Source organism: Arachis stenosperma, chromosome 5 (genome assembly GCF_014773155.1).
Source record: "Arachis stenosperma cultivar V10309 chromosome 5, arast.V10309.gnm1.PFL2, whole genome shotgun sequence".
NCBI classification, from domain to species: Eukaryota; Viridiplantae; Streptophyta; class Magnoliopsida; order Fabales; family Fabaceae; genus Arachis; species Arachis stenosperma.
The window spans coordinates 8,909,952-8,928,930 of record NC_080381.1 but is presented as its reverse complement, the minus strand read 5'-3'; the positions used below and the strand labels follow the sequence as shown (position 1 = coordinate 8,928,930).

General features: G+C 38.1%; 2 protein-coding genes across 2 annotated transcripts; both read right to left on the bottom strand.

Annotated features, from left to right (window-relative positions):
* Positions 1 to 404: 404 nt before the first annotated feature.
* LOC130980368 (uncharacterized) lies at positions 405 to 3,215 on the bottom strand. The gene is made up of 3 exons (XM_057904058.1): positions 3,170 to 3,215; positions 868 to 1,729; positions 405 to 675 (listed from the first exon to the last, which is right to left on the bottom strand). Exons 1-3 carry the CDS (start codon positions 3,213 to 3,215, stop codon positions 405 to 407), a joined length of 1,179 nt encoding a protein of 392 aa, XP_057760041.1.
* Positions 3,216 to 14,776: 11,561 nt separating this feature from the next.
* Positions 14,777 to 18,496, bottom strand: LOC130980367 (E3 ubiquitin-protein ligase MBR2-like). The gene is made up of 7 exons (XM_057904057.1): positions 17,818 to 18,496; positions 17,241 to 17,529; positions 17,071 to 17,152; positions 16,926 to 16,976; positions 16,082 to 16,165; positions 15,272 to 15,409; positions 14,777 to 14,929 (listed from the first exon to the last, which is right to left on the bottom strand). The coding sequence occupies exons 1-7, from the start codon at positions 18,494 to 18,496 to the stop codon at positions 14,777 to 14,779; spliced, it is 1,476 nt and encodes a 491-aa protein (XP_057760040.1).
* Positions 18,497 to 18,979: the final 483 nt, after the last annotated feature.

Genomic DNA, 18,979 nt, shown 5'->3' with positions numbered 1-18,979 from the left:
ATTCGCAGTCAACTGCACCTGGTTCCAGGAGACATTTGGAGAGTGTCCAGACGGGGCTGATGAGGAGACAGTTAGGCGCTTTGCCCGTGCCTATATCATGATGTTATTGGGCACGCAGCTGTTTGCCGACAAGTCCGGCAATCGTATACACATCAAATGGCTACCCTATGTTGCTCGGCTTGAGGAGATGGGTCGCTACAGTTGGGGGTCGGCGGCACTAGCATGGTTGTACCGGTGCATGTTGGAGTTTCCGTCCTGTGCAAATGCCACGGGGAGTATGTTGGAGTTTCCGTCCTGTGCAATCGCGACTAGCAACGTTCCCCCATACTTGCCATATAGATGGGTGCCGTCAATACTCACCAACGGCTTACAATGACGGAATGTCTCGATACAAGGGGGAAAGTTCAGAACATCCTATGAAAATAAGCCTGAGACTCGTCATGCTGTCCCCCAACTCGAACAGGGCAAGTCCTTAGGACGGCTACAGTGCCAGGCATCGTCAGCTGAACTCCTAAAACCCACCTAGGGAGCTCGTTGTACGACTCATCCCAGTCCCCATATATGACGGCAACGCCCTTCTGCTTCGCCATCCATACCCTCCTGTACGTTGGCCTGAACCCAAAGTGTGCGGCCGTGGCATTTTGAAGCACCTTGATGTTGACGGCGGCATCAGCCCTAACCATCGGCATAATGAATGTCGCTATCACATGGTAGTCCAGACTCCTATGGTCGCTGGAGATGGAGGTGGCGAGATAGGTATGCGGTCCGTTGTATCGCTTCACTTCCTAGATCCCCTTCCGCTGTCGGAGACTCAACCGAATCAACCATGTGCACCCATTCCCAAACTCAGAACACTTTCCCACATACCTGCGGTAGTCAGACTCAACGACCTTGTACTGGACCCCTCGGCGGATGCTGTACGTCTTCACACTCAACAGCGCCTCATCTTTATCCTGAAATTGTTGACCAACCTGGAACTCGGTCATACCGGCAGACCCTTCGGTATCTCTAGCGCCAAATCCAGAGGCCTGTACAGGATTTTCGTCCTGCCGCATGGCATCTAGGTCCAACGATGAAAAATGGGGTGGGTACTGCTGTGTTCCTGAACTAGATCCACCTGTAGCCCTTCTCGTATCAGTAGTCCCAAGATCATCGCCGCTGTCATCAGCGATCATATCCGGCTCGACGTCATCGTCATCTGGATCATCAAACAAATCCTCACCAACACCAGCGGGTGTAGGACAATGCACTTCGGTGGGAAGATGTTCCCCATATCTAACCTCGTCTCCAGCATTGGCGCTCAGATCAACGGCAAACGAAGGGGAGGCAACAGGCTGCATCGGTGGCTCATACACAGGAACGGAGGATGAAGCAACCACAGGTCTCGAGCTCGAGCCGGCAACCGCGGCTATAGTATTGGCATTCCGGTTCGAACCACCAGAGCTATATACCACATCAACCAACTTTGCCAACAACTCTGGTCTCCTTACCTCGGGAAACTGCCTGCGACAAATAAACATAACCTGCAAGTCCTCATCACTACCGATCGTGAAAGAATCATACTTCACGGTGTCATGGAGCACCGTTGTTGGAATGCGATAGAAAAACTTCTTAACCCTTTTAACTCCTTCGAGACCAAGCTTCTCCAGCACAGAGCTAACAAGAGCATCGTAGGTGGTTGTTGGCCTCACGATAATACATAAGGGATCTTTATCAGTGAACTTCACGCCTGACAAACCCCAATTTGAGGGTTTATCTTGTATTGAATTTAAAGTATTTTGATAACCTTTTGTCACATTTAGCCTATAAATTAGCGTGGTTTTGTTATCTCTCCCGTAATTGTGCTTAAGTGTAAAAACATGCTTTTTAAACCCTATTTTGATGAACTCTAAAATTCTCTTTGATTCCACAAGATGCCTTGATGCGTTTGCTAGTAATTACAGGATTGAAATAGGCTGGACATGGATCAAAGGAAGCAAGGAAGGAAGCATACAAGTGGAGAGAAGCACTAAAAGCCAAAAGAGCTGATCCAGGCCATGTACGCGTACGCGCACTAGGCGCTCGCGCGCACATTGCGAAACAGGCCAAGGACGCGCACGCGTACCATGCGCGCACGCGCCGATGATGGCACATGACCTCATTGATGCAACACGTGCCTGGCGATTTGAGAGGGTTTCTGAACCCAATTTTTGGCGCCAAAATGCATATAAGAGCCAAGGATTGAAAGGGACTTGGGATGTTAGATGTTAGATGTTAGATGTTAGATGTTAGAGGTTAGAGGTTAGATGTTAGTTACCATTAGTTTGAGTTTAGGAATTTTAGTTAGTTTTCTAGAGAGAGAAGCTCTCACTTCTCTCTAGAATTAGGATTAGGTTTAGGTTAATCTCCTTCCTTAGATCTAGGTTTAATTCATGCTTTGATTCATTTTTCCCTTATCAATTCTTACTCTTCTCTTCTCTCTCTCTAGTTATATACTTTAATTCTTGCAATTCTTCATTTTGTTATGGATCTAGTGTTATTCTTTTGTTTTCTTTTAATAATGCAATTTGAGGTAATTCATGTGATTGTGATGTTGTTGATTGTTGTTCTGTTAATTCTTTGTAATTGTTAGTTGTTGATTCCTTTTATTCTTACAAATAAGAATGCTTTCTTTCATTACCCTCCAAGTGTTTGATGAAATGCTTGAGAGGATGTTAGAGTAGGATTTTATGTTCTTGGCTTGAGAAGGTAACTTAGGATTTCTTGAGTCACTAGTGTCCAATTGATTGCTAGTTGATAGCCATTAACTCTAGCCTTCATTAATCCAATTAGTGGAAAGCTAGGACTTATGGACTAGGATTGATATAACTCACTTGACTTTCCTTTGTTAATTGATTTAAGGATGACTAAGTGGGATTAATCCTTGCAACTACCATACTTGTGGCTAGTGATAATGATGAAGACCCTTGACAACCAAATCTTGCCAAGACCATTTTGTTAATAAAGTTTTCTTACCATTTACTATTCATGTTTCTCATCTAAAACCCCAAAATAATTCACAACCAATAACAAGACACTTTATTGTAAGTCCTAGGGAGAACGACCCGAGGTCTAAATACTTCGGTTTATAAATTTTCAGGGGTTTATAAAAAATGAATCTCAGAACATGGATATTCATGCGGACGCACACTTGCCGCGTCCGCGCCGATTTGCTGCCGCAAGATTTCGAGCCACATTCCAGAGAGTTAAGCCAGCTCTGGGCTAGCTTTAAGCCCCAGGCCCAACTCGGTATGCGCGAGCGCGCACATCGCGCCGACGCGCCAATGCATACCTTAACAATTTACGCGAGCGCGCACTCGCCGCGCGCGCATCCATGCGTGCTGCCACCACTCTAGGCCACGGACCCGAGAGTTGGGCGTGCCTCAAGCCCACTCTAAGCCTCAGGCCCAATCAACTATACGCGTGCGCGCACTTTACGCCCACGCGCCCATACCTCTTCTGCCATTCCACGCTAGAGCGCACTGCACGCTCACGCGTGGATCTCCATTCCTCTCGATTCGCGCGGACGCGTACATGCCGCGTGCGCGCCGATCCGATAACGCCACTTCCAGGCCATTCTCCAGAGAGTTAGGCCTGAGTTGGGCCAACTCTATGCCTATAGCCCAACTCCATGCACGCGCGCGTGTTGTACGCGCACGCGTCCTTTCCCATTTTGCTCATCCACGTTCAGGCGCGCTTTACGCGCACGCGCAGATCTCTAGTTTACTCAATGGGCGCGGACGCGCATGGTGCGCGCTTGCGCCGATTCAAAAGATGGGAGCCCTAATACGCGAAGAGCGTTGCGCCGCAGCGCACTTCTCCCCCTCCTCATTTCATCTTCTTCCTCTTCTCTCCTCCAACGTCCGTCGCAGCAGCAGTGCCGGCCGCCGCAGCTCCACCTACCTCCGCCACTGTTCCCACCAACCCTTTCTCTTCTCCCTCTTTCACCACCACTCGCTCACACCCTCTCTCTCACTCCTCCCGCTTATCATCGCGACCGACCCCTCCGCCGCTACTCCGACCTCACTGCCGGCGGCTCACCACCTCTTTTCCCTTCCCGCTCATTCCTCTCGTTCTCCGCTTCATCATCAACGTCTCGTTCCCCCTCGGTCCCTCATTCCTCCGGCAGAACCACCGTGCCGGCAGCTTACACCGCCACCGTCTACGGCGGCGCAACCCCTGGTTCTGTTGCCCTAATCCCCATTCCTCTTCCACATTCAGTTTCTCTGCCCCCAGGTTCCGGCTCCGCTTCTGTTTTTCTTTTTCTGTTTTTCCTTTTAGTGTTCATGCATGTTAGTTAGTCTAATTGTAGGTTAGTCAGTTAAATTCAAATTTTGCATGTTAGGTTAGTTAGAAATAATTGCGGTTAGGTAGCTAGGGCTGGATAGAGGATTTTAGGCCTGATAAGTGCTCCGTTCATGCTTTTTGCTGTGCTATTTGGATGTTACATGCTGACTTTTGGACTGATTTTTATGCAATTCATGTTGCCTGAATGCTACATCACTGTCCCTTTGCCTAATTGATGTTGTTTTCCATGCTTATTGTGACACTCTGCTATCCAGGAACGTCCAATTTTAAGCCGGAATGCTGCCCGAATTTCAAGGAAATTAGTTTATTTTGGTTTTAATCCAATTTTGGGCAAAATACCGTTTCTCATTGACTTCCCGGATTTGCATTATTCATTGTGAACATGAACCACAACTTCTCTCTTCATTAAGCATCAATATCATCATAGCACTAATCTACTTTTCTAACTTACTAATTCCTTTAACCAACTAACTTCCATGCACCTTTAACCAATTTTTAACAATTCTTTTAAAGCATATGATGATACTATTGCCTTTTGAATATGAGTTGTTGATTTTAATGAAGTTTGTCATTTCTTTTGGTTTACTCGTTCACTTTGGCATATTCATTGCAACATCATGATTGTTCTTTGATAATTGTCTCCTGAACATGCTTTCTTTGTTAAATGCTAAATGTCTTATATATCCTATCATATTTTTTTCTCAGGATGTCAGACAAAGGCAAAGCCGTAGCCACTACCTCAAGAAAGAGAAAACACTCTACCCCTGCTATTCCATCCACCTACAAGCATTATGCTAAGAACCCGTTAAGTGAGGAAGAAAAAGAAAATCAGCAGTTACCTTCCACCAATCCGGACAAATTCCCTAATCTCTACTGTGAGCTCCGATTTTCAAAGTATCGGACTACAAAGCTCAACATTGAGAAGAAGCTACTTCTCCCGATGGATGTGAGACGTTCTATTTCCGGTCGGATCGTCGATTTGGGTATAGACTTTGTTGACCGGGATTTGGGGGATATCAATGTTACTTGGGTGAAGGAATTTTACTGCAACTTCTTCCGTCCGACATTGGATTCGGTTCAGGTGAGGGGTAGGAAGATTATGATTACTGAGACTGCTATTGAGGAGGCGCTACAGTGTCGCCATGTCCCGGATGAGCTGTGTGCCCATCAGCAGGCTGAGTTAGCCATACACAGCATGACATTTGATTATGAGGCACTCAGGACTGTTATTGGGATACCAAATGCCACATGGATTATGGATGCGGGCAACACCAAGCCGAAGGGGTTGTTGTTCACTCATCTGACTAGGGAGGCCAAGACTTGGCAGATGATCTTTGCTTGCTACGTCCTTCCCACCACCCACTTCTCTGAGATTCCTATGGAGATGCTTCTACTGATTGGGTGTGTCATGGAGGGGAAGGAGGTCTCTTTCCCTAGGCTGATCAGGCAGTGTATGTGGCGGGCGCATATTCGTGGCCTACTACCATTTCCTACATTGGTCACGAGTATGGCGGCCCTAGCTGACGTCCCATGGCTGGATGAGGATGTGCGACCACCACCCCCTGATGCTGATGACAGGGAGGTTACTATTCCCTGGGGTGGTTGGGTACATGAGAGGCCACTTGCCAGACGCCGATCTCGGGCCAGAGCTGTCGTGGGGACGCCTTCACCTTCTGCCCCTACAGCTGCCCCATCATCCTCTACAGCTGCAGCTCCTTCATCATCTACTGTTCCTCCAGCAGTCCCTGAGCCTACTTATCTCCTGGTCCAGCGTCTTTTCCGATTCTTAGAGCGTGAGAGACGCCATGTCAGACGCCGTTTGGATCGGATGGACCAGGCACTGATTTCTTTGGGTGCTGAGCTACCTCCGCTTCCCGATTCTCCGGCTTCCGATGAGCAGGACCATCCGGAGGAGGCAGAGGCACCAGCCCAGCCTGATGCCCCGGACACTACAGTGCCACCACAGACTCAGGAGGAGCCGGTTCCGCAGCCCGAGCCAGAGCCTGCCGTTGTACCTCCCACTGATCCTCCGGTTTAGCATCGAGGACGATGCTTGGTTTTAAGTGTGGGGAGGGCACCGGTAGCATTATTTGGGAACCGGTGAACTTTTCAGCCTAGTTATCTTATTCTGCACACTTTGTATATATTTTGATGCATTTCTAGTTTGATTTGGATACTTTTATTGCTTATTTTGAATTTTAGATATTTTGATGCTTTTGGATATTTTTAGATGTTTTGGATGATAGATTCCATACTTTTAGTTGGATTCTTCTTTATACATTTTGTTTATCTTTGTTTTTAGTTTGTAGTTGTGATTAGAATCATACTCGAATTGCAAATATTTAGCTACCCTTTTGCATGATATATTGGTTTTAAATGAAAAAGAAAAGGGTGAACTAAGAAAATTTTGAACTTTTCAATCACAACAATGCTTAGTCAAACATTGAGATTTTTCAAGAAGTTTAAATATAGGGCATTAACCCAATTGATTGAAAGAGAATTTTTGAAAACTTGCTTGAATTTCATACTTTGTGAAGCATGTATTGAACTAAGAACACAAGCTTGTGAGACTTGAGCCTATTGATGTGGTTACACTTTATAACCACTTATTTTCCATTCTTGTGTGAATTTATTCTCTTTCTATGATTGTAATCCTTGATTTGCTTGATTCTATATATCCGATTATTTCTTGCATTTATGCATTTATATGATTGAGGCCATTACTTCATTAGCCACTTACCCAAATGGCCAACCCTTTTATACTCCATTGTTAGCCAATTTTGAGCTTATGTTTAACCAACTTATTCTCAATTTAGCACATTACAAGCCCAAGGCGAAAAACCAACAAAAGTCCTTGTTTGGATCTTTGATTAGCCTAGGCTGGTGAGAGTGTTTATTATTCAAGTTGGTGAGGCTTGGGAACATTGGATAGGATAAAAGGGGTAGTACATTTTCATGTTTAGGAATTGGGTACATATTCATGTATTGATTAAATGTAAAGACCTTATGCATTGATGTTCTTATATGTAGTTTGAAAGAAGAAAAAGAAAAAAGTATATAAAGAAAAGAAAAATGAATGAAAAGAAAAGAAAAGAGAAAAAATATGATGATGAAAAAGAAAAAAAAAAGTATATATAATAAAGAGGGGACAAAATGCCCCAAAGTGAAGTCAATAAAAAGGAATCAATGCATATGTGTTATGAATCAAATAGGAATGCATGAGTATGTAAGAAAAAGTGAAGAATGGGTAGTTAGGATAGCTTGCATTTGTATAGGTCATTAAATAGGTTAGGTGGGAAAGTCTATGCTAATCAAAGATTCAATCCTAGTCCACTTAACCATAAATGATCCTACCTTGACCCTAACCCCATTACAACCTAAATGAAAGACCTCATGATGAATGTATGCATGCATTGAATAAGTGTTGATTGTTAGAAGAAAAATCAAATTTTGGAAAACATGATTAGAAGAGAATTGAGTGAATTAACCCTTAAACACTTGAGTGAATAGAGCGGATACACATCCGGTGAGGGTTCAAAAGTTCAATCACATGTGTTCACCCATATTATCTATATTCTTGCAAGTTTGAACTCTTTTTGATAATTCAATACAATTGTGGTTTGGACTTAATTCCTATTGCCTAGCTATTATGCTTACACATGTTCTCTTGGGAATTGATTTGTTTGAGCTAAGCATTTGCATTTGCTTTAAATAATTGCATTTAGATAGGACTCACATAGTTTAGTTGCATCCAAATAAATGTCATAACCCTTAGTTCCTTCTTATTTTAGCATGAGGACATGCTAAGGCTTAAGTGTGGGGAGGTTGACAAACCCCAATTTGAGGGTTTATCTTGTATTGAATTTAAAGTATTTTGATAACCTTTTGTCACATTTAGCCTATAAATTAGCGTGGTTTTGTTATCTCTCCCGTAATTGTGCTTAAGTGTAAAAACATGCTTTTTAAACCCTATTTTGATGAACTCTAAAATTCTCTTTGATTCCACAAGATGCCTTGATGCGTTTGCTAGTAATTACAGGATTGAAATAGGCTGGACATGGATCAAAGGAAGCAAGGAAGGAAGCATACAAGTGGAGAGAAGCACTAAAAGCCAAAAGAGCTGATCCAGGCCATGTACGCGTACGCGCACTAGGCGCTCGCGCGCACATTGCGAAACAGGCCAAGGACGCGCACGCGTACCATGCGCGCACGCGCCGATGATGGCACATGACCTCATTGATGCAACACGTGCCTGGCGATTTGAGAGGGTTTCTGAACCCAATTTTTGGCGCCAAAATGCATATAAGAGCCAAGGATTGAAAGGGACTTGGGATGTTAGATGTTAGATGTTAGATGTTAGATGTTAGAGGTTAGAGGTTAGATGTTAGTTACCATTAGTTTGAGTTTAGGAATTTTAGTTAGTTTTCTAGAGAGAGAAGCTCTCACTTCTCTCTAGAATTAGGATTAGGTTTAGGTTAATCTCCTTCCTTAGATCTAGGTTTAATTCATGCTTTGATTTACTTTTCACTTGTTAATTCTTACTCTTCTCTTCTCTCTCTCTCTAGTTATATACTTTAATTCTTGCAATTCTTCATTTTTGTTGTGGATCTAGTGTTATTCTTTTGTTTTCTTTTAATAATGCAATTTGAGGTAATTCATGTGATTGTGATGTTGTTGATTGTTGTTTTGTTAATTCTTTGTAATTGTTAGTTGTTGATTCCTTTTATTCTTACAAATAAGAATGCTTTCTTTCATTACCCTCCAAGTGTTTGATGAAATGCTTGAGAGGATGTTAGAGTAGGATTTTATGTTCTTGGCTTGAGAAGGTAACTTAGGATTTCTTGAGTCACTAGTGTCCAATTGATTGCTAGTTGATAGCCATTAACTCTAGCCTTCATTAATCCAATTAGTGGAAAGCTAGGACTTATGGACTAGGATTGATATAACTCACTTGACTTTCCTTTGTTAATTGATTTAAGGATGACTAAGTGGGATTAATCCTTGCAACTACCATACTTGTGGCTAGTGATAATGATGAAGACCCTTGACAACCAAATCTTGCCAAGACCATTTTGTTAATAAAGTTTTCTTACCATTTACTATTCATGTTTCTCATCTAAAACCCCAAAATAATTCACAACCAATAACAAGACACTTTATTGTAAGTCCTAGGGAGAACGACCCGAGGTCTAAATACTTCGGTTTATAAATTTCAGGGGTTTGTACTAGTGACAAACAACTTTTTGTACGAAAGGATTATTGTTGGTTTAGAAACTATACTTTACAACGAGAATTCATTTGAGAAATTCTGAACCGTCAAAAATCCCAATCGTCAACGCCGGACCGAGTTTTTCTCTTAATCGACCCTCTGTGATGTACCAGCACTAGGAAACTATCCTCACTAGCCATCTCACCTCTTTGTTGAGAGCAACATGAGTTCACAGCATATATATACAGCTCCGGTTCATTGTAATTCGAATTATCTAAATTTGCACTATATATATATAATTCGAATCAATTGGATTCGAATTACAATTCCTCAATAATTCGAATCAATATCTTTCGAATTATCTGATATTTCAGCCTATCATAGTAATTCGAATTAACTTAATTCGAATTACTCTTTTATAATTCGTTACATATTGTTTCGAATTACTTGATGCTATTCCTTGTAATTCAAATTAATTTGTTTCGAACTACATGAGAGTATAATTCGAATCGATTAGATTCGAATTGTATAATAATCTTGTTCTAGTTGAATGGTGTCTAGCAATTCAATTTGGCTGATTTCGGTAAATTTTTCACTCCCATGGCTTAAATACGTTTTTTGCCCTCAGTACTATTAGTCTATTACTTAGAAACAGAACTTAAATCCTACCATTTTAGAATCAAAATTCTAACCCCAACCCTAGCTCAATTTCCGCAATTTCACAACATTGACTCGCGTTCTACATTCCTCTCTCTCGCCGTCATGGTGTTCTTCATTGCTGTGCTCGAGTCGTGTTCTGCTCACATCCCATTCTGCTCTGCTCGTGTCATGTGTTTCTTCTGGCATCGCGTTTTGCTCTACTCCGCCATCTTCGATCTTCGGCTCACACCATTATGAAACATTCGCTTTGCTCCGCCGTGGTGTCGTTCACATCTTCCTCTCAAGTCTCTCAGGCATGACAAAAATTTCTCTCAAATTTTACTTACTAGTGGTTTAATTTGGTTAAATTGTTGAAATAAAAAAACTACTCCAACCGTGTTCAATTAGAAACCCTAACCCCAACCACTTTGAATTTTGATTGATATGCAATTTACTCTTTTCTCTTCGCATTCCTTGTCACTGCTCGCGATTTACTCTTCTCTATTTGATTTCCTCGTCATTGCCTGTGTTCCTCATTGCTGGGATCGCTGTTGGCGTCTCCATCGTGTTCGTCGCTGCTTGCCTCGCCTCGCTGTTGGGTTCGTCCCTGTTCGCGTCGTCATCTGTTCATCGCTGCTCGCATTTGAAGCTTCTGGTTTTTGGTCTTCTCGCTTCTAATTTTCTCGTCGCCTTCTGCTCTCGACGTCTTCTTGGATCCTTGCTCTGTTCTATTTTGTTATGGCTGAAGTTGATGAGAAATTTTGGTTCTGTAATTTTTTCTTCTTTGATGAGAAATTACTGCCTAATTAATTCTGGTCCTGTAAAATCACTACAATGTTTCATTGTTATGATATATTTATCTGCCTCTGCTTTAATCACTAAATGATGGCAATTTTAGGGCTTGGAATTTAATTATTGTTGGTGAAATCTCAATTTGGGAATTTCACAATGGATTCATTGTTATTGTAGGTGTTGGAGTTGGCTGGGAGTTCTTTCAGTTCAATTGAGTTAGCGCTAAGTTTTTCGCCATGCTTCCAATTACGTTCACTTCTTTTTTTCTGCTTCTCTCTTTTTGCAAATTTTGTAGGTTTGCTTTCATAGCTACAATATTTGCAAATTCATCTCAAGAGCCATTTACAGGCATTTCCCTTTCTTCTTCTTGCTTTCACTCATTCCAAATATCATGGACTTCTTTTCTTTTACCAACATATTTTCTGTGTTTTTCTAGTCATTGCAGAAATATAGACTTGGGAAAAGCCAACCACAACTTGAAATCTGTTCTGGCAACAACAAACCTGATGGTAACTTGGTTATGGTTTCTCAATTATTATAACTTCTTCCGATGAATGATCATTTTTCCCCTTTGGTGCAGATTGCATCGAAATGAAGAATAGTGAAAGTCCTTGTAGCAGAAGGAAAGAAAGTATTGGGACACAGAATGAGATGATTGAGTAATAATTATAATAGTTAGAAAATTGATCAAACTAGTTGAATGCTTTTGTAATTGGTATTAAAAATTTCATTGATCAAATGTTGTGTTCAACAGAAGCATGCAAATTGCTGAGGCTCTCCAAATGCAAATGGAAGTGCAGAAGAAACTTTATGAGCAAATTGACGTAGGTAGCTAAATTAAAATGGAAGCATAACAAGGATATGTTAAAGATTAATATGGATAATGATTTTTCAGGTGCAAAGACATTTGCAGCTTAAGATTGAAGCACAAGGGAAGTAATTGCAATCAGTACTACACAAGGCACAAGAAACACTTGTAGGAATGATCAACAATGGCAGCCCGGGTTCTCCTCCGATTTCGGAACTAACAGAAACAAGACGAGGGTTCAGTTGCAGCTGTGGGCAGAGGAAACAGAACAGAGGAACCATGTGTTTACTTGAAATTGAAAGTTCTTTGACATCTTCTGAAAGCTCAATCTATCAAAGGCTTAATAGTACTAACACTACTAATACTGCTTCACTTGAATTGTTGCCACTCTTCAAAGAATCTAAGGAACAAGAAGATGAATCTATTATTGGGAGAAAGAGGAGTTCAAGTTGCTGTGCTGATCAGCCATCAAAGATGAGCAGATCTAAATTAGTGTCAGATATCATTGACTTAAATTAGGGTTAGGAAAAGAATGAAAGAACCCCAATCATCTTCTTTAGCATACAAATGAAGTGAGCTTCAAAAGTGGAAAGCAGCTTCTGTTTTTGGTTTTGATGAGTTTTCAACCATGCATCCTAATAATCTTCAACAAATTGTTATGAGATTTATTGGCAAACATGAATATATGTATTTAAAATGCTAGTTGAAACTTTTAATATCTATTTTAATTAGAATTTCATTAGTTATTAAGGTTTTATGTCTTTTTTGAATTTTATTGTGTACAAATTTACGAAGGAGTAGTGAAAACTCTCATTCTCCCTTCAGCTGCGTTTTGCCTATTCCCTTGACCCTGTTTATTATTATTTTCGGTGGTATCACAAACCGAACACATGATATATTTTAGTTTAGAATTTTAAAGTAAGAGAATTAACTTAGATTTTTAACCTGATTCTCAACTGAAAAAAAAACTTAAAAAAACCTATAATCACTCTTCAACATCAAAATTAATATACTTATATACAAATTTAAACATTATATATAATATATATTTAAACAATAAATCTAAACATATTATTAGCCACAAAAAAATTAATCAATACATCTCCACAATAGATCTAGTAAAAAAAGAAAAGAGAAAAAAAAAACAGATCTGAAAGAATAATAATAAAACATAAAGGAGATAAAGATTAAGACTGAAAGATGATTGAGAATGAAATGCAAAGAATTTTAAATGAGAGGATATTTGTCTTTTTCTATTAATTTAGTTTTAATTTTATAATAAAAAATTTAAAAAATATTAAAAATTGTTGATAAAAAAGATTGTTTCTGAACTTTTCATTGTAAAAAAATTGAAAAAGAACAAATAGCATATATAAGTCATAAAATCAAGAGTAATATGAGACATAATAGGCAACATCATGATGTATGTGTTACTTTAACGGTTGTTTAAGACTGCAAAAATTGAGTTATGTCTCATGACCAAATATTTAAAGAAAAAGAAGCTAGCTAGGACAGCACCATATGAGATTGCTAATAAACCTGCATGAGAAGCAAAAGTAAGAATAATAATAAAAAAAGCATTATTATTTAGAACAAGCTAATGATAAGGATGTAACAAATTTTTTTTAATTAGTGTCTTCTATCTCATATGTTAATTTATTAAATGAGCCTCACATCTCGTCTAATCGTGAATAAAAATAATATATTTGTTAATATATTTAATTTTATATCTTAAAAAATTTATTAAAATTAAATCAGTCAAACTAAAATTAAAATTAATAATTCTACATCATTAATTTTATGAATGGTCAATGAAAACAAATATGATACACAATCAATATTGAGAGATGTTCAAATGTTATAATCTGTAAATAAAAAATATAAATAAATAAAAATATTAATGAATTTGTAAATTATTAGATCAAAAAATATTTTTAAATAAATAAAATAAAATACTTAAAGAAAATAATTCTAACATTATTTATTAAAATATTTCTTTTAACAAAATTAGAATGTCAGATAGAGTTCTCTTAATTCAAAAAAATCGAATTAAGTTTGTCTGATTTTAGCATTTTTTAAGTATCTTTCTTCCAATTTTATGCTGAAATTAGGAAAATTACCGCTCAATTTTAATTCAGATTGGACTCATCTCACCTAATTCTTGTGTACTCTAATCATTATAAAATTTCTCTCATTTGATACATTTAACCTATCAAATTTTTTCTTCTACTTTTATACTTCAACTTATATCTTTGTTATTTTATTTTTGTTTTATTTTTGTTGTGAGTGAATCAAAATGCATTAAATAGAATTCTAGTTAATTCATTAACATGATAAAATTTTAAGAGATTAAATTACAAGTTCACTCCATTATAACTTAAATTAGAGTTGGTCTATTTCAATTTTGTTCAAAATTTTGATAGATTCGCCTGATTTTTTTTATCCAAAAAATACATGGATATAAAAATAATATTGAAATAATTTGTTTTGAAAAATAATATTTTATTTTATTTTAAAAAATCTTCAAAAAAGTGTGTCTTGAATAAAAAGTTAATCTATTTTAATAAAGATGAAAAAAACTAAAAAATTGATAACACAACTGAAAAATTGAGAACATATATATATATCAAGGAAGAAGAAAAAATTGGAAAAAATTGAAAAATTAAAAAACACTAATGAAAAGAATCGGCACCCATATATCTTACTACATTGGAATATATTGTTCTCTAAATTAGTTTTCAAAAGATTTTTTAATTCGTACATTAAAAATTTTAAATTAATCACATTAGTTCTTCTATTATTTTTTTTATTGACGATGCTAAAATTTATTAATGTGGCACATTAAGTGATATTACAACAAACATATAAAGATCTAAATTGACTATTAATATGATAAATTTATAAAATTAGATCAAATTAAAATTTAATTAACAGAAAAATTTGAGACATTGAAATTTTTCAATTTAAAATTGATTTGATCTAATTTCATAAACTCATGTATGTTACTCGTCATCCTCCAAGTCTATGATGGTGAGAGCCATTTTCTTGCAAACGGGGCATCTGTTCTTGATGAGCAACCACTGCCTGATGCAAGAAAGGTGATATCTGTGCGCACAATCCAATCTCCCAAGCTCTTCACCGTGAACATAGTCCTCCTGAAAATGGTTACAGAAATTCTATGTTATTAAATAATAATAAATCAAGAGGTAGATATATAGATCACAGATCGATACGCACTTTGCACGTATAATTGTAAAAATTATTTTGATTTTGGGGAGAGACAAGTGATAATTAGTTACTTTCTTTTAAAATTACTTTTGAAAAAATTATGAAACACAAATCAGTTTATTTTAAAATTACATATTTTTAATATAGATAATGTAATTAACATGTCTAAACCAAAAAAAAATGTAATTAACATGTATTTATACCTATAAAAGATTTATTTAATGAGTGAGCTTTTGTAAAGAATGGAACGTAATTGGTGTCACTCTCACCAGACATATGCCGCATGCATCAATGTTCTGAGGCTGCTCACCAACAGTTTGAAAAATTTCCCGTCCAATAGATGCTGCAACCTCGGTTTCTGTCAGTCTTAAATCGGGGTTCGTCACTCGCTGCCCGTCTGCCAGAGGCTGCAAATTCAATAGTTTGATAGTAGTCAAATGATATAAAAATAAAATCAAATATAAAGTCATTTTAGAGTTCAATCTCCGTACTATAGCCGTTTTTACAATTCTTATCCGATCCATGGGAATACGTTGTTGTTCAACACTAATAAACAAAAATACAAGAAACTTTTATCGAATGAAAATCGGAAAACTACCTCTAGACAAAATCAAGTACTCAAGTTAACTTCCAAACCCCAAAGCTTCATTCATACATATACTCATAAGTTCAAGTATTCTTCTACGATTTTTTCGTTCTTTATGGTCTAACATTATGACAATGTGGATTTAGATCACCAAACAATATTTTCTATTAAGTGAAAGTAATAGTGATTTTAAGCAAAAATGGACTTTGGCCTACTTCTAATTAAGCCGCTTTTTAACTTAATACTATATAATCTTTCAAATATATTGTATGTTTTAATAATATTAAATGTAATAGTAACTTTTATCAATACTATCTAAACAAAATTGATCATATCATAAAAGCTTTCAAATAAAAAACACAATTCATTTGATGACTAAGTTCTTATCAAAATCATTTTTTGCAAATTGTAATCGACGTCCAGCCAACAAGTAAAGTTGTTTGTATTACAAAAGCACAAACTAATATAAGCTCAATTCATTTATAGCTTTCACCTCATATTGCGGCAAATTCGCATCCTCCAGTTCCTCAATGCTGGCAAGCAAGTTGTAAATGGAGTAATCGAGGATTAAAAGCTCCTATAAACAAGACACATACATTTGTAAATTCAAGGGCAAATCATATAAAGAAACGAATTGGACTTCAAAATTACATGGATCTTCTAAAATAAAAAATATTATGTGTATGAGCTAATTCTATGTTAATCGAAGCAACTTATTTCGATTACTTTCACTTTATGTAAATCGAAATAAATTTGATTTATTAGAGTTTAAGGCAATCGAATCAATATGATTTGATTTATGTTAAAAAATGTTAAATCATATAATTCGAATCAACACGATTCGATTTACATTGGATGTTAAATCATATAATTCGAATATATATGATTCGATTTACACAAGGAGTAGAGCATGGTAAATCGAGTCTAATAGTTTCAGTTTACTAGCAAAGCAATGCATATGATTAAATTGATTTGATTTAATCGATTTATCATTGAAGCGTGTGCTATATAAATAGGATCATAACGTGGAGTGTTGAATTGAGGTAAATTCACAATGGCTAGTTAAGAGAGTTTTCTAATTTTTGTGCACTACAACACGATTAAAAAGAAAAACACTATCGGGAACAAAGTTTATTGGTAAGAATCCATTGAGCGTCTTTATCAGATTTTTTATAAATCTTGTTGATGTTCAGAATATGTACTACAAAAATTAAGATTATATGGAATAAAATGGATCGAGAAGTTATATTATCGAATTCCAAATTTTGTTGTCCGCGGATGGAGGGAAGTACGACTTGTTTATATTAAGATATATAAACCCTAACTAACTAGCGTACCTCGAGTCGAACGGAGTCTCCATTAGGTAGATGTTGAATGGCACTGCGGATCTGTTATAAAGAGTAATTCAATAAATGACAAATAATAAATAGAGCGACTCGCGATAGATTACTGAAACAACATTATTAATTATTATATATGTACCTCTCTTCTAAGCCTTCTTGAATCATCAGCAAAATAAGTAGGCAAATTATAGGTCTCAGCAATAGCAGAAGCTCGCAATGGCCTGTGATGAGTATTATCAGTGGTAGAAGATGATGACATTCTCGTCATGAGAGTTCAGCCTTCCAATCCATGCAAGAGCAGCGTCCGACAGGTGCTGAAATGCAGAAGGGGTACCAGCGTTTTGTACAAGGCTTTCCACTAGCTGTGTTGATGATGATGAGTTTCCACGATTGTGAGTCTCAGTGATTATTCCCCTTCCAGATGGATAGTTGTTTCCGGTTTCAGATTCTGTATTACTTCCTCCAACTCGGTGAGGGAGAGACACAGAGGGAATAGCCCTTGGCCTAATCACGGTGCTCCAAGGAAGAGGGGAAGGAGACGAAGACGAAGAACCGGCGTACTGATGATGAGGAAGATTTTCCATGTAATTGATTGAGGCTGGGCAGAATGGAGAAGTGTCAGCAGAGGAGAAATAACGTTGATGGCCATGGTGGTAAAGCGAATTAATTGGCGCGTGCTGATGGCCATGGTGGAGTTGGTGGTGGTGGCTACTATCAAAAACAGGTTGCGGGTAAATAAAGGAACCATCATCAAGTTGCAGAATACCAAGTGTTGCGTTGTTGTTGTTGTTGTTGTTAGGAGGAGGAGTAGTAGTAGTAGTAGGTTGAAGGACTTGAAAGCTATCAGACTGAAGAGCTCGTTGCATCTCAGAAATTGGCGACAAACTGGAAGGAACACAAACAACATTTTGGGGGTTGTTGTTGTTGTTAGCAGTTTCATGGGGTTGTTCCCTGGAAGATGAAGAAAGATTATTATTGGCGGAAGCATGGAGAGCGCAAGTGGGAGAAGGGGTACAAGTGCAGGTATTAGATGATGATGAAATGCGCAGCGCCGCATTTTCATTAGCGGTGGGGCGGCGCTTGGGGGCTGCCATAGGTTGAGCAACAGATTCACCACCAGCACCACCGGCACTTGAGCTCTCACCCACCGTAAACTCTCGGCGAGCATAATCAGGTGCAGTTCTTTTGATAGGCATGATGCGCCTAGTAGAAGTATTGTTGAGAACGCTCCTCAAGAGACCATCTCCACCTCCACCACCACTACCAGGGCCGCCATCGGTGACATCAATAGTAGAAGAGCTGCCACCACCATCACCGCCAAACTGGTGTAAGGATAAATCGAGTGAGACACCATCTTGTTGGTGGTTGTTGTTGGCGGTGCTGATTCCCAAATTTCTTTGTAATGTTAAAAGATTTGAGGCAGGTTGATTGGTTTGTTCCGTTGTTGATAAAATTGAAGGGGCGGAATTAATGTTGACCTCTAACAACGATGATTCCAGATTTGGTTCTTCGTCACTGATGTGAATTATTTCAGCACCAGCGTTATTATTGTTAATTGGGAGCATGATAGAAGCCTCTCTGTGATCTCTAGGGTCAGCAATTGAAGAAGAAACATTACCGCATTATTATTATCAGTGCCAGAAATTGATGAAGTAATAGTGATCTCATCATTCTTCCTTGTACTGCTTTGTTTGGCCTCTTTCCTTGACTCTTATCACAAACTGAACACACATTCACACTATATTTTAGTTTAGAATTTTAAAATAAGAGAATCAATCCTATTTTTAACTTGATACTGAACTGAAAAAAAAAATTATCATCACTGGTCCATGTTAAAATTAACATACTTACAACTTTAAATATCATGTATAATATATATTCAAACAATAGATCTAAACAATACTTTTAGGCACGAAAAAATTTAACTAATATATCACCGCAATAGATCTAATAAAAAAAAAAGGAGAAAAACGGATTTGGAAGACATGAACTTCAAGAATAGCATGAACTTCGAAAATAGATCTAGTGGTGGCAACGCGGAGCAAAAT

Coding starts and splice junctions, on each gene's coding strand:
- LOC130980367 (XM_057904057.1), bottom strand. CDS start 18,496: ATGCTCCCAATTAACAATAATAACGCTGGTGCTGAAATAATTCACATC. Junction 17,153..17,240: donor CCTTCTGCATTTCAGCACCT/GTCGGACGCTGC, acceptor TACTCATCACAG/GCCATTGCGAGCTTCTGCTA. Junction 16,166..16,925: donor GAGACTCCGTTCGACTCGAG/GTACGCTAGTTA, acceptor TCTTGTTTATAG/GAGCTTTTAATCCTCGATTA.
- LOC130980368 (XM_057904058.1), bottom strand. CDS start 3,215: ATGTGGCTCGAAATCTTGCGGCAGCAAATCGGCGCGGACGCGGCAA. Junction 1,730..3,169: donor AATCGGCGCGGACGCGGCAA/GTGTGCGTCCGC, acceptor GGGGTTTGTCAG/GCGTGAAGTTCACTGATAAA. Junction 676..867: donor GTTGAGTCTGACTACCGCAG/GTATGTGGGAAA, acceptor GCCGATGGTTAG/GGCTGATGCCGCCGTCAACA.